The 15317-nt window shown below is 36.4% G+C and overlaps 1 protein-coding gene across 1 annotated transcript; it reads right to left on the bottom strand.

Moving 5' to 3' along the window:
- Positions 1-3070: 3070 nt before the first annotated feature.
- LOC118735806 (alpha-2-macroglobulin-like protein 1) lies at positions 3071-15021 on the bottom strand. Its single transcript, XM_036465772.1, has 13 exons — positions 14768-15021; positions 13748-14153; positions 13424-13677; positions 9387-10127; positions 9058-9322; positions 8709-8997; positions 8460-8625; positions 8225-8403; positions 6639-7177; positions 6206-6562; positions 5601-6137; positions 3505-3795; positions 3071-3444 (listed from the first exon to the last, which is right to left on the bottom strand). Exons 1-13 carry the CDS (start codon positions 14833-14835, stop codon positions 3199-3201), a joined length of 4338 nt encoding a protein of 1445 aa, XP_036321665.1. The 5' UTR covers positions 14836-15021; the 3' UTR covers positions 3071-3198.
- Positions 15022-15317: the final 296 nt, after the last annotated feature.

Genomic DNA, 15317 nt, shown 5'->3' with positions numbered 1-15317 from the left:
TTAAAGTTCGAAGGTCATTTGAAAAAGGCACTTCCGATAAAAAATTTACATATTTAAAACAACATACATATATCGTGTATATAAATTTAAAAATCACCGCAATTTAATATTTTTAGAGTTTTGATAGTTTTGAATTTCTGGAAGTTTCCCATTTTAAATAACTTGAGTGGAATTCCAAAATTTTCTAAACTTTCAAAACTTTGTGAATTTGAGAAATTTTAGTAAATCACAATATTTCAATATAATGATGAATACTAGAGTTCTAGAAATTTTTTATTTTTCAAAAATTTTGAGAATTGTAGGAATTCTAACAAGTTTTTTCTAAGTAAAAGTGTCGAATATACAAATTTGATCAAACGAAATTAAAAGTTTTCGAATGTTGAAAACATTTTCATATTTCGTCGTTTTTAAAAATTTAAAAATTTTCCTAATTTTTGGAGATGCAAAAAATTTTTGGACGTTGATGTCATGATAAAAAAAATAGGAAGGAAGAACCGCTGATAGGAATTTTGCAAATTCTTGACGTTTGCAAGCAGTTTAATTTTAAAATTCTGCACACAAACTCACACAAATATTCTCATTTTCAATCTCAAACAACAACAACTTTGAACAATTCCTTTTTTTTTACTCTCAATTTTATATCATTTTAAAATGTTGGCAAACTTAAAAAAAAATCATGGCCGACGAATTGGGAGAACGGTTTTACCTTACTATATTTTTTATCATGGTTGATGTTTTCAAAATTTTCAAAAAATTTAATATTCTCAAACTTTGTTATATCATTACAAAAATTTGAATAAGTTCCGAAAAGTGGAACAATTTTGGAATTTTTAAAAAATGTTAATATCTATCTTTTAGAATTCTAAGAATTTTCTATTTTTTACACACAAGTACCATGAACATAAGAATTTTTCGACAGTTTGTGATGTTTCACATTTTTACATTTTAAGATAGGTTTTAGGATAAATAAGATTCTCAAAATTTTGGAAAATATACAAATTTCTAAAATCTCAATAATTTTGTACATTTCAAAATATTCTCATTTTACCAAAATTACTAGAATCTCCCGGATTTAGATAGTTTTTGAAATTTTGGAAATTATCCTAAAAATAAGAAATCTCAAGAAATTTAATAATATTAATTTTCGTTGTTTTCTGAACCTGTGAAAATATTCAAACTTGCTGTGACTTTCAACTGTGTAAAATAATACAAATTCCAATATATAACAAAAAAAAGTAAAAATTGAAAATTAAGTACATAATTTCTAAATTTTGAAAATTCAGTGAATTCGAAAAACTGATAGACATAATACTTCGAGCTTAGCACACAGCTAAAATTTCAAATTCAATTTCCCCAATTTCCCCTACCTGGGTCCACCACTGGTATATCTAGTAAAAAAATGGACTTCCGGTCAGTTTGGCTCACTTCCGGTCGAGAGCGGAAGTCGGTTATACCACCAAAAGACAGAGCATCTCCGATTTGGTAGTTCATAATTTTGAGTTATTCAATAAAAAAATGATTTCCTCCATTTTAGAGGACGACACCCGCTTTGGTCTTCTAAGTATTTTTTGATTCCTAGGGACTAAGAGCATTAAAATTCCGACTTTACTTTTTCACATAAATTTTTGGACCATCCTAGTGTACATACTTGGCAAATGGTTTTCAGAACACCATATTAGTCACTCTCCGAATGCAGTATGCACCTCATACTATGAGAAATTTTCCACTATTTGGGCAAGGGCATGCTTCACGAACTGAACACTTCACTGTCGAGTAGTGCAAGCCATTGTCTCCAAAATGGACTATAACTTACATACATACAGTCCAATAAATTGAGGTCGAGGTGACTAATCGTCGATGAAAACTATTTAAGTGCGTATCGTGATTTTGTGTAGATTTTTCCTTATCAACCGAAGCGGTGTTGGCCACGTTGAAGCTTCGAAATGAGTTCGGTTGAATGTCCTGATGACAGAGCGTAAACCCTATCGTTCGCTTTTATTGAACGATTCTTCCACAATGAAATATTTCTCGGCTGTAAACAGAATTCATTTGTGACCGTTTTCGCTTCAACATTACATTAAGAAATTTTAGATGATGAGGCCATAATTATTTAAGATTATCCATATTAACAAGTATGTGGATATGATATCGATTAATTTGTTTGTCGATAAAAAAATGTACATACTTAAGGCGAATTCAACGTTCGTGTACGGACACTTTTTGTTGGTAGTTTTACGCCTTCCTTTCCCACTCTGTCCCATTGAGAACGCGACAAAAATGTGGTGAACACTCTTTGTACGAATCAAATTGATTTTGATTTTCTGTCAGAACGACGTGATGAGCGTGGTTGCCGCTTTCTCTTTTTTATGCATTGCATGTATTCTTCGCTTTCAAAATCATTGTTTCGTTTGTAGGCATCAATCAAGAATGATAAAATACAAGATTGCGCCAATCAGAGAGGATTTTTGAGAATAACTTTTGTGTGACGTCACACTGGTGCAATTGCGAGAGAGAAATGCCAAAACGTGAGCAAGAATGGAAGAAGAAGAAAAAATGTTGCAAGGAAAACGTAAACAAGTTGCACAAGTGTGACGTCATGCAAACAACGATTCTGTCAAGTTCGTTAAGAGAGGAATAGCGGTCCGAGATCGGCGCAACCTTTGTATTCTCTCAATCGTGGGCATCAATATCATCAGCTCTTTGCTTCAGACAAAATAGAATGTGTCGACCTGAACGGTGAACCGTACTTCAGCACTCACTCTCTCCGGCAAAAAAGTTTTGAGTTCAAATAAAAAGTTGCCCGGACACAAACGGTAAATCCGCTTTTAGAACCGTAGTCAAAAAATTTTTTATCATAATATTTTCGTTAGTACGTAGAATAGATCTGCAAATAGTAAATATTTTTAGTGAAAATTTGATCGTGACCACTGCCACAAAAGCAGAAATATCTTGTTACGAAGAAAACTGTAAGTGACTTTAGGAAAAGTATTCAAATTTATAGTAAGTAAAAAAAGAAGTGTCCTTCCTAAATTCGTTAAGTATCACTTTGGATGAAAAAAAAAGATTACAATTCCTTTTCGACTAAATATTCCTTTCAATATTTACTCGCAGTTAAGTTTCGGAATACAAGTTGACTTAAAATATATATTTGTCATTTACTCCTAGGAGCACAGAATTTTAAGAACTCATTCGAGTACCTTACTCGCATGCTTTCTTGCATTGTTCATCGTTCTCACAAATATCGCACATTTTCGATGCTACTTCATAGTATGCTGTTGCTCTCCTCAGCGTGTCGTAATAATCGTAGAGCACAATTGAAGCCGGTTTCTGACGTGCGACAGCATATTGACGCAGGGCTTCGATGGACAAACATTGTAATTCACTCTTGGGTAGACTTTCAAAGTAGATGACAATCAGAGTATCGTCTTTTTGGCTTTCCACTTGCTGCAAGTAAAAATTTGAGCTAACTCAAATAGTCTCCTTACTATCGCTCAATTGTCTTACCCTGACACGGGGCACTGACTCTAGTTGTACGAAGGTCTCCACATCGGCCACATAACCAGAGGGTAGCGTAACTTCTAACAACGCCATATTGGAAGCATCTCCTTCGCCGGCATATTCAACGCAAACATCCATTTCCAATTTCAAAACTGGCGTGTTCTTCTTTATTAGAGTTTGAATGTTGAAGCTGGGCTTAGGATCCTTTTCGATAATATTGTATTGATAGGCGATTTGAACTAACACGGAACCTTTGCCCTTCGCTGTGAAATCTAGTGAAAGTGTTTTCGGCGGCAACTGTGATGGATGAAAATAAAAGCCAATACAATTATGAATACGAATACACTAGAGAATCTTTGTTTTTGAATTCAAATTTTGATTAACATTTATTTATGCTGATCGATATCGGTAAAATTTTCCAAAATAAATCGAAAATATTAAATCGATAAGTAAAATCAATTAATATATCTAAATACTATAGAAATAATCGATAACTCAAAGCCTACCATAGTGTATAGACGAGACAGATTTTGATTAACTTGTATGCATGTTGATCAATATCGGTAATATTCGATCAAAAAAAGTAATCGATAAAAAAAATTAGAAAAAATCGATAAATAAACTAGAAATAATAGCAGAGAAAAAAAAAACAAACAAAAATGTACTAAAAATATTGTTAACAATAAAGCTGAGTACTGTAACAATAGCAAAATTTTAAAATAAAGGATAGTGCATATGAGCAAATCCCACGAGTTGCTTGCATCAGTGTCACTCCCTTCTCTTGCCAGAAAAAAAAACTCTAAAGCATTACTCTCGAATTTATCTCAATCCATGGAGTTCCAGAAACAAATAAAAATAAATTAAGTATTTCAACAATTTTAGCCTCAAAATGTTTAATTATGCGAAAAAGTGTGACTGGAAAAAATCATATATCGTCGCTCGAATAAAGAAACAGTGTAAATGCCACATACACTATTATTCGATAATTGCACCATTGGATAGACGATCCTTTAATCTATTAGAAAAATCTTTAGTTTTCTTAAATATCTCTTTGACTCACTAATTTATTCCCGAGAAACGAAATTGTATTTGTATGGTTTGTAATGGTTTATAAAAACTTCCAATTCGTTTTTCTCAAAACTATACTTTTCATGTAACACTATTTCATTCATGATAAAAATATAGTAAGGTAGAACCGCTGAGAGTTACTTTTAAAATTCATAACATTTCCAAACATTTTACTTTTTAAATTTACTCACAAACTCACACACACATTTTCATTTTCAATCTCAAGCAACAACAATTTCGAACAATTTCAATTTTTTATTTTCAATTTTATATGATTATAAAATGCTGGCAAACTTAAAAATAAAAATCATGGCCGACGAAATGAGAGAACGGTTCTACCTTGCTATGTTTTTATCATGATTTCATTATTCCAGCGACGATATATATATATTTTTTTAATTATTTTGGGAAGTCTTGAAATAGAATTTTCATACTAGAGGCAATGAAAGTTGGCATCAAGTACAGTATACGTATGAAATTTGCAGAGTGTGCCACCGAATTAAAAAAAAAAATCGCGCCATGCAAAACATCATTTAAAAAATTTAAGATACTTCAAAATGACAACATCAAACGGTGAAAATGTTCTTCTTTCCAAAGCGAACTTATCTAGGGTAATAAAACTGGAGTGCCACCAAGGGAAAAAAGATTACATTGCCAATATAAGATGACGACGATTTGCGAAACCAAGATTCCAGTTTTACAATATTTCTTGGCACAATCGAAACTCATTTTGAAATTGTTATATAAATGAAGAAATTAATATATCGAGCCCTACACAACTACGGGTATATGAGCGCGAGATGTTAGTTAGATTTTGTTATATGTATATCTTTTAAGTTTTCATTTAAAAACAGTTTTGCGATTGAATCTTGTTCTTTATGCAAAACTAAAGAAAATATATTGTCTAAGATAAGTGTGTCACCAAAAACATGGTTTTATCGAAAAAAGTAACAACTCGTAAGATTTGCTCATATGTCTTTTGCATAAGTGCAATTCAAATACTCGCCGGTAAACACATCCTTTTGTGTACTTACCTCCACGCTTTGCAACAGCAATCCATTATCCTCTGTAACCTTTATATTCTCCGATCGATCTGCACCACCCTTTGCCAATACTTCAATATCCATAAGACCAGGTTCATACTTCGACCTCTCCGCAAACTCAATCAGCGCATGCAGCCCGAGCACGGTGTCTTGTGTAGAAATAAAGCCACCATAGCTGTTGCGTTGTGCCACTAACCACTTCACAATTGGCAGCAAATCATCCACATTGTCAGCACCCTGGTCCAACAGTGCTAGCAACACAAGCGAAGTGATCTCCACATCACCATTCGGTGTCCAACGCCACCACTGGCGTGGCCGATTTTCTACAGCCGACCACCACATGCGATCATCAGCCGATTTCGCCGATGACTTAAGCAAGCTACGATATTTAGCGCTTGCAGGATGTTTGGCACTCTGTAGAGCATAAACAGTTAAAGCTTTGGCATAAATGCTGTCCGACTTCTCGATGTGCTCCAGTATAAATTTGAAAGCATTGTCAATGTTGTTTTGATACTTCGCAGTGAGTTGCTGTGAGAGCGTTTTTTTTGTGGAATTAGTCAGGATATGTCGTTCATAGCTTCTCGAGAAGTTCTTACCTTGTTCTCCAGGAAGGCTAGCAAAACATGTGCCGTTAATGGTATACCCTGCTGGCGCTCTGCGCCGAAAATTGTATTGTTTACATCTACAAAGCTGCCATTATCCACTTGCCGATTAGCCAAATATTGCAAGCTCTTGTCGAGCAGCGCATCGTCAACCTTTATAAACTGCTGCAGCTGATGCAGCGAACGCGCCACGTAAGCGGTAAGCCAGACCGAACCATTTTCGCGCTTTTCCTTATCATGGAATGTAGTATAGGAGCCATCGTTCAAGCGGAAGCCAAGCATGCGTTGATAGCCCGTTTCCAGATGCTGCAGAATATTTGCTTCCAAAGCTGACGTTAATTTGTTGATGTGCTGAAAGATAACAAATACGTAATAAGAGTTGATCTTTTGATTGCTTTGTTTGATTGTTGTCTTCCATAAAACACACCTTCAAATATTTCAGCACCAAATAGTTGGGCATCAACGTCGACATTGTTTGTTCCGCACAGCCGCTGGGCATGCGCAGCAACCGATCGAGATTGTTTAGTAGCGGACCCAATAAATCACCGATAACACCAATTTCGATATGCTGTGAGTCGGTCACAATATCTGCTGGCAGTAGCAAGTCGAAACTCTGTCGAAATTCCGGCGCATCCCTTAGATTCACCAAGAAGGCGCGATTAACATATTCCGTCACACCCTCGGGCACTACTTTAAGTACCTTGTGTACTGCATCTCCTGCAAGCGGCGAGATGGCTGTATACTTTAACATTAGATTACCAATTATTTTGGGCCGCAGCATAAAGGTGATGCCTGCTGTGGACTGTGCTGGCACACGCACGACTTTCGAGCGCTTGGTTTCGCTAATAATCTCATTGGAGATTTCGGTGAATTCGTATTCGCCATCCGTATTGTCGAGTGTGGTTTCAACATCCAGATCTTTGTTGAGATAATTGAAGACCAGAGCTGGTACATTGATGACCTCACCTGTGGGGTGATAGTTTGGATTAGCTAACAAGCTGGCAGACTGGATATATTATTTCGTTGCACCTAAAAGCTGATATATATATGCATTTCAATATCTCTTTTCTGGCAGAAGAAACATTTCTTAGAAAGGAGAGTTCTGGCAAATATTGCTCCATTAATGTCTAGTTGATCATGGCACACCTTCTAACTTTCTTGGCTAGGCCATCGTAGATGCTGATACAACGATAGCGTCAGAGTACGATTTTCTATGAGTGGGCTACTCTTGAAGAGATATGAGAGAAAATGTGAAGTCCGTACCTTAGCTTAGACGAGCTCTGCATAGCAATTGAAAAGCTGTTTAGAATGAATCCCTCTCAGGTGATCCTACTGAAATAGGTGTATGCTGAGAGTATGCTTAACTATGCGTTGACTACTCTTGAGCAGATGGGTTCCAAGTCTGCCCAATAAGCGCGGGGATAAATCTAGGCAAATGGAATTGCAATGTCTTTTTTGTCCATATACAACCAAGGGAGCTCTTAGGCTCTCAAAAGCGACACTGTCTGATGTTTTCACATCAAGGCCCCGCCAGAAAGGAAATATTTTCTGCCTCGCAGGGATGATTTTCACTGACATTATAGTAAGCTCTGTGTTACGCGGCACTTACATGCACGCAATCGGAAGAAAACGACGAGCTCGGTAATTTTGGCGTGCGCCGGTGCGGCCTAAGAATAATGTTTGTAACGAATTCAAACCAGCTGATTTTTGAACAATCAAATTGAGCCATTTTGTTGGCAGTAATGTTTTTATTGTGTCGTCTCGACATGTTCTATGCATCCTGTCATTCAAAAGCATCTCAGCGAAGCAGAAAAAATTTTCTATCTGGCAAGACAGTTGTCTTAACATGATTGATCGCGCTTCCTAGAGTACTGGAGAGTAGGATAGACATCAATATTCGGTGATACTTAGAATAACCATTAAAAAATAAAGATACCACAAGGTACAACTCAATAATTTTTTAAATTCGTCTACGGTTTCTATGAATAACTTTAGCCTTAAGATCCTACTTACCTCTCTTCACTGAGTAGGGCAATCTGACTGATATGAAGAACGGCTGAAATGTCACAATATCAGTTGTATGGGTTGTAACACCAAGTCCTTGCTCTGGATGCAGCGCAAAGCCGGACACCACCCACGAAGTAATGGTATCAGGAATCTTCTTCGTCCATGTAAACTCTTGCGTTTGGGTGCTGAAAAAGAAACTTTTGAAATCGCTTTTCAAATTCAGATACAAACGGAAGCTTACTCTTCAATGTCGACAAATATCCATGTCTCCGAAAAGTCTGTACGCACCGCAATCTCCTTATTAGCAGTAGGACTCTCTACAGCTGATGCCGAAGCGGGCTTGGCTGCGAGGGATACAGCGCCCTCTGGCACACGAAGAGCTTGCAGATCTTCAAAACGGTTGTCAACTGTGGAGTTTGAAGGGAAAGATAATATAAAAAAAAAAACAAGAGCGTTTAAAGATTTTTATGTGTTTTAACATTACAGTCACCTAGAGATGTATGCGGTGCTGTGTAGTTGTAGAAGTAGTTGGCATTTGTCAATGTTACAACACCACTATGACCACCGGGATAGCGAGAGTAGCCGCCCTGCCAGGGTGTATAGGTAGCATAAGAACTTAAGCGCCAACTAAAATCATTCTGGGAGATATCATTGTTGCGACCTAAGAGTAGCACGCTCTGATCGACAGCGAGCAGACCGACAAAGGAATGTGGAGTGGTTTTGATACGCAAAGCGACCTCTTCACCGGGTTTTACTTGCGCTGGCGCCGATATTTCCAACTAAAAAAGGCAAAGGGATAAATAAAGAGAGCGAAGTGCTGCAGGCGGTGTTGGGCAAACCTTATTCGGCATTTCAACTTTGATTTGGCAAATAGTTTCGGCATACCGAAATTCACCAACTTCATCAATGTAATAGGCGTAAAGGCGCGCGTAGGGCATCCACATGAATGAAGGCGTCAAGGTAAGATCGTAGCTTCGTGCCTTATTGGGCACGAAAACACGTTCACTAACCAAAATATTGCCACGGCCGATAATGTTGTAATCGAAGTAGCTCAGCGGTGTGCTAGAGTTAATTGTGACAATAATTTGTTCGTCTGCATTGAAACTGAAAGCAAAAGAGAAAAATATATTGAAGCCTATGACTCCTCCAGACAATACAAGCTACTCACGCGTAACGTCCCTTCGGGTATTCCAAATGCGCGCTAAAGTACGTCTTGGGTTTTTCAGGTTCTTTTATCTCTTTCTGTTCGGTAACTTTCGGCGGGCGCTTCTGATAGGAGCTCGTCACATTGTGTACCTCATCTTTGAAGAGCGCTTGCACTTTGAAGTAATGTGCGTAGCCTTTGAAGTCTTCCAAATCTGGCAGCTGCACCTTAAATATCGCTGTGCTATTAACGTTCAATTTACTCACGTATTCGAGTACTCTTTGATCTATTTTCGGTTCGGGTAGCGCATCCTCTTTGTAATAATGCTTATCAAGTGCTTCGATGAAGCGTATGCGTACGGGTGTGTTTGTATCTTGTATCGTTGTACCATCAATGAGTAGTATGCGGAATGACATTTCGAATTCTTCGCCTGCTTTAAAATTGTTGCAGACCACATAATTTGTGCAACTAATAAAGTAACGGTCCTGATGAAGTGTAGCGCGTGTAGTGCCATTGATTTTTACGCCGGTGAAATTTTCTTCAACCGTAGCGGTAATGTCAAGTGGCGCAGTTCTGAAGTCGAGGAAGTTATCCTTGTACTGTTTAACGCTGAGATCGAATTTGGCCTTACCATTCACCATGTCGGCTGTTTTTATTATTTGTGTAGGCGCGACTCTGGATTTATCATTGTTGTTGAAGTAATAAAAAGTATCCATGCCAATGATTAGGGTCACTTTGGCGTTTACGGGCTTGCCATAGGTGTAGCTGAAAGTGAGATATTGCGATGGAGGACACGTCGAAAGATAGATTAAGAAATACTTGTAGTGTCTGTTAAGGTTTTTAAGTGCTTCTTGATTTCTAAAAATAATCAACAATTTAAATCAATTCGTTGCTTTCATTTTATGATTATTTTATGGGGAATTTTTCAACCAAATTTTATCAAAGTTGCAGCAGTTAACCGATTATGCATTTGACTTTTTAAGAGCCATTAATTTGGTTTGATGGTTTATTAAAAAGGATATTTCGAAACCAATTTGTTTTGATTAACTTGGACTTCTCATTACATTATGTATACATGCGGTTAATTTAAATGAAATTTCAAAACGTACAAGCTGACATTTTTAGGAGTTATTGTCGACTCCAAGTTTTCCCGAAAAAAGTTTATGGAAGCACGGATAAAAAAATTATTTAATCCGGCTCTCGAATTTCCTCGCCGCGATGGAATGGTCGAGAAGACTGACACTATTCTAAGCGATATTTGAAAGTAGGACTAAAAGCCGAACATACGGCATCGGATTTCTACAAAATCGGTAAAAGGAGGAAGGGGAGCGAATGCCTCGAACACAGTCTTGGAATAGTTTGCATCGATGGCCTGAATGGATTTATTCAAAATATATGCCTGGGCGCCCCAATGGGCCTCTCAACCGTGGAGCCAAACCTTGAAAAAAGCAATCTGATCTAAACATTCTAGAAGCACTCTCAGATTTAAAATAATTTCCATCGATGGCCTGGCTAGATTTATCAAAAGTTCGGTATGGTTTTAGAACATGTAAATTTAGCTCTGCGCACCACAATGGTTATCTAAACCGTGGAGTCAAACCTTGAAAAAAGCCATCTTAATCTAAACTTTTCCCAGATGTTGCGGACTTTAAATGGTTAGGTGAGGGTAGAAAGTCGCGTACGAATGTCTCGTACTTCCACTCGGAGATATATTTGCTTATTGTGAATGCCATTTATGAATGCCAGGAGAATGGAACCAAGATTAATCCATACTGTCAGTATAGAGTCTGTCAAACCGTTTACTATCCCGGAGTAAGCCTCCGATATCTCCCCCAAGCCATTGAAAAAACGTGATATCATATGCTTCAGATGCCTTTTCTGGATAGCTTCATCCTCATCCCGAAAACTTCTGCAGAGCGAGCTTATTGGTACACGCCACCGTTAAAGCATTGGTCCGATAGCACACTGCCCTGTGATGACGCCGGTAAGAGCGCTTACTCCATATTTGTTTAGTGTAAATAGTTCCTCAGTACGACTCTTATTGAGTATCGGCCATAAGGATCTGGAGATCTCACAGTCGTCCCGATTGTTCCATAGGTCATTAATTGCAGTTGTGGTGTATCCTTTAACCCCCTCTTCACTATTCTCTGATTGCTGCTTTTATCTAACGTTTTCCACCAGACCAGCGCTCCATGGGTTAAGATCGGTCGAATGACTGTGGTGATATACGGTCACAGCCCCCAGATTTTCCCGAAAGCCCTTTTACAGGTATGGTACGCTGATGCATAGGCCCTTCTTTGCTTTTTCCTCTACATTGCGCCCCCGCATAAGTTTGGAGTCAAGGATAATACCTAAGTATTTCGCCTCGGAGGAAAGGTTCAGGAGTGCTACTAAGCTATGGAGTCATGCTAGATATTCCTATCTTATTACACGCTTTAACAACGAAGTGTGACTCAGGCCTATTTCAAGGGGCAGATAAAATGTGGATGCAAAATACCCCGCGCCATGCTTAGGTCACATGATGTGAAATTAATAAAACTTACACTTAAACTGCCAAGGGAAGACTTCACAAGGTCTTAGCTAACTACGCCCTTAAAATGGGTTTGGTGAGTAGTAATAACTGTAGGAAGGGCAAATTTACATCTGAATTACTTTAGGGAGGAGTTCCTAACTAACCTAGAGAAAGTAACAAAATACGGACTCTACTAAATCCTATAATTTGCTTAGAAGGTGTCATGGATTCTTGATATATTTCCACACTGTGGACGATAAATATCTGTCTGTGTGAGGCTTTTACTAGTCAGCCAGTTCTACCTAACCTAAAATAACTTAATTTACATGGCTATTCTGGATTAGATAGTAAAAAGTCTTTCGTAGGACAAATGAAAGACAGATGGCAAGATAATTCGAAAGACTTTTGTTTTTCTAGCACAAAAGTCTTAGAATAAAGTTCTCTTATTCACCACTTGTGGTGGAGAGTTATTTTGAGAGAAAACTTTTGTACATCATTTAGGGCGCACCGCTCCAACAGTGGCTGAGTTAGCAAAGCGCAGGCGTATTATTCGAGAAACCCTAGTTCTAGTCCTCGGGCAGCGGAATTTTTTTCTCTATTTGAATTAAAATGTTTTTAATTTTTAATTTGATTTTTAGATTACTTAGTTTTAGCTGAAAAATTTATGTATATTTTTTTAATTTCATTAATTTTTAGAAACTTGGTTGTATGTAGTTTTTCCTTTTTTAATTTTATTTGTTCCCTATTTTAATTAATGTATTTTTATTTTCTAATTTAATTTACTTTGAGTTTTTAGAGGTTACTCATAAAAATAATTTTTGTAAACTATATATTTTTCTTCTCTTTTCAGTTTAATATTCTTTCATCTTTTCGATTTTATTGTTTAAAAAAGAAAAATATTTTATTTTTTATTCTATTTATTTTTTCCTTTTTCTAATTTATTTTGTTTTTGTTTTGATAATTTCGTTTCCTTTTTATTTTCAGATTTATTGTTTTAAAAAGAAAAATGTATTTTTTTATTTCATTTGGCTTTTAGGATATTATCATAGTTCTTTACTTAAAATGATTTGTTGTTTTTTAATTTAATTTTCTTTTAATTTTAAAAACTAATATTTTTTTTTAATTTTTAAGCACTATTGTCTTCTTTTTTGATTTATATTTTCTGTTTTTTTTAAAGAAAAAATATTTTTCTTTTCTTAAATTTCATTATATTTTTAAAACCTTTTTATTTATTTTTCCTATATCTTAATTTTATTTTAGCTAATTTGTTATTTATTAGTTTTTATAGTTTAAAAAAAAATATATATTTTTTTTATTTGATTTATTTTTTTTTAAATTTACCGCTTAAAGTGGAAACGCATAACGCTAAGACCTCCTCGTTAGCAGATCTTTCAATGAGACTTTCGAAAGGTAGTAAAGAGGTCTCGAGATAATTAGTTGCCAAAATTGGCAATTGTCTTACGAACGACTCTTTTTTACCTAAGTTATGAAAGTGGTTCCTCTCTTCCGAGTGTTCCGAAAATAGTTACATATTTATGTAAGTACTTACTTGGCTCGCACCACCACTTGCATATCACCGTCCTTCACCGAGACCTGTGAGGTCGCATCAACGTTGACCTTATATTTGGGTAGCACATATTTTTCTACATCGAAGCTAACGATTGATTTACGCCAGCCACCATTTTCCACGGCCAGACGCCATCTACCCATTATGGGATATTCGGAAATTTGAAATTTACCGGAGTAAACGCCTTTCGTAACAGTGAAGTTCTTGTATTCCTTAATGCGATTGCGTTTGCCATCCTGGCAAGCGAAAAAATAGAGGAATTTAACTTAAATGAGGAATAACTTTTTCAATAAAATTTCTTCATACCTCAAACCACATAACACTGCTCGCCGACGGAGTGCTGGGCTTTAGATTTTCATCTAAGAAAAGCACGCGAAAGTTAATCAAATCGCCAGGTTTATACTTTCCTTTGTCGGTTTGTATTTTTACGTGCGTCTGAAAGGCGTTATGATTCAGTTTAGTCGAATTCTTGAAGATTATGCCAGCAACACCCTCTGCGGTGATGTTAAAGTCGCCATCGCGTAGAATGGGTACATCGAAGACAAGCTGCTGCACTTCGTGTGGTTGAACCTTTACGTTTTTTGTATCATTATACTGTGGACCTGTGAGACTAATCTTTATCGTAGCTGGTTCAGCGGCTTGATGGAGTGCAACAGCGACATTGTATTTTCTATTTGTATGTATTGTGCCGGGAGCGATAACTGTATAGAAGCTGTGGCAGAAAAGAGTGTAACATGAGAGAGTAGCAGGAGAGCGATGGTTTGGGAAGAGAAAGAGTGTATAGTAAAAAAAAAAACGCAAATTAAAAGCCAACAGTCAGGTCAACGCATTGATAGATAGAATTGAAGAAATAACACAACGTACGTACATATGTATATATCTATAAATTCATGCAGTTACACGATAGATAATGGCTGATAATGGTATGATTGTGCCATATTTTTTTGGTATTTAAAAGCAATTTAAGACAAAGAATATGATCAAGAGATGAATTCATTTTGCTCCAAGAAAAAAAATGCATTTAATACACTGAAATGTATATAAATCTATGTTTGACTGTATATATACGAAATTAGCATAGCATTAGCAAAAAAGTTGGCATTTTTAGTCATAAGTATTTTAAATTTTTTATAGAAAATGTTTTTTTTATTTAACTAATAATTTATCCAGCGTTTTGTACTCTGTGCAATACGTACATAAATTCATTCAAAGCCGTACCTCAATATGTGAAGAAGGATTTAAAATGTGCCTTCTTCAGTGTAATTTTTCGTAAAATGTATTTAAAACGTCCAACTAAAACCAAATGCAAAGACTAATAACACTTACCCATTGGCATTTGCCGTCAAGACAGTTTGCAAGATGGCTAATAATAGCAGCGTCAAACGATGCCGCATTGCGACAGATATTCCAACAATGCAAAACAAAGCAAAAAATCAACGCAAAACCGGTCACATAGCGAACACTCTTTTGTTCCTTCAAGAACTTCAAGGAAATTTAAATTAAACTTTGCTGAACGCGCAACTGCAACACGCACCAAATCAACTGCTCAGCTGCGACTAAACTCTATTGCAAAATCACCAGTGAATTCAGTGTCATCTGCTTAGTACCAATGTATGTATGTACTATTAAAAGAAGGGGAACAACCCGAAGAAAACGTACACCTTTGCTATAAATAAATTTTGAGTTTGACTCAAGTCGCGAAGCCGCTTTAGTAAAAGTCGTTGAGTAAGTAAGAATTAAATTACTCACTGATTAATTTCTATTGAGTTTCGATAACACTGATAACGATTAAGTAATAAAGTTTCGCTCGAACGCTCTCTATCACACCTTTGGCGCTCTTTCTTTCTAACTAGCTTACTCATGAAAAGATAAGAAA

Source organism: Rhagoletis pomonella, unplaced genomic scaffold (assembly GCF_013731165.1).
Source record: "Rhagoletis pomonella isolate Grant_MI unplaced genomic scaffold, Rhpom_1.0 Rhpom_scaffold_00003, whole genome shotgun sequence".
In the NCBI taxonomy this organism is placed as follows: domain Eukaryota; kingdom Metazoa; phylum Arthropoda; class Insecta; order Diptera; family Tephritidae; genus Rhagoletis; species Rhagoletis pomonella.
The sequence above is the reverse complement of the archived record's forward strand: the minus strand, read 5'-3'. Positions and strand labels throughout refer to the sequence as shown.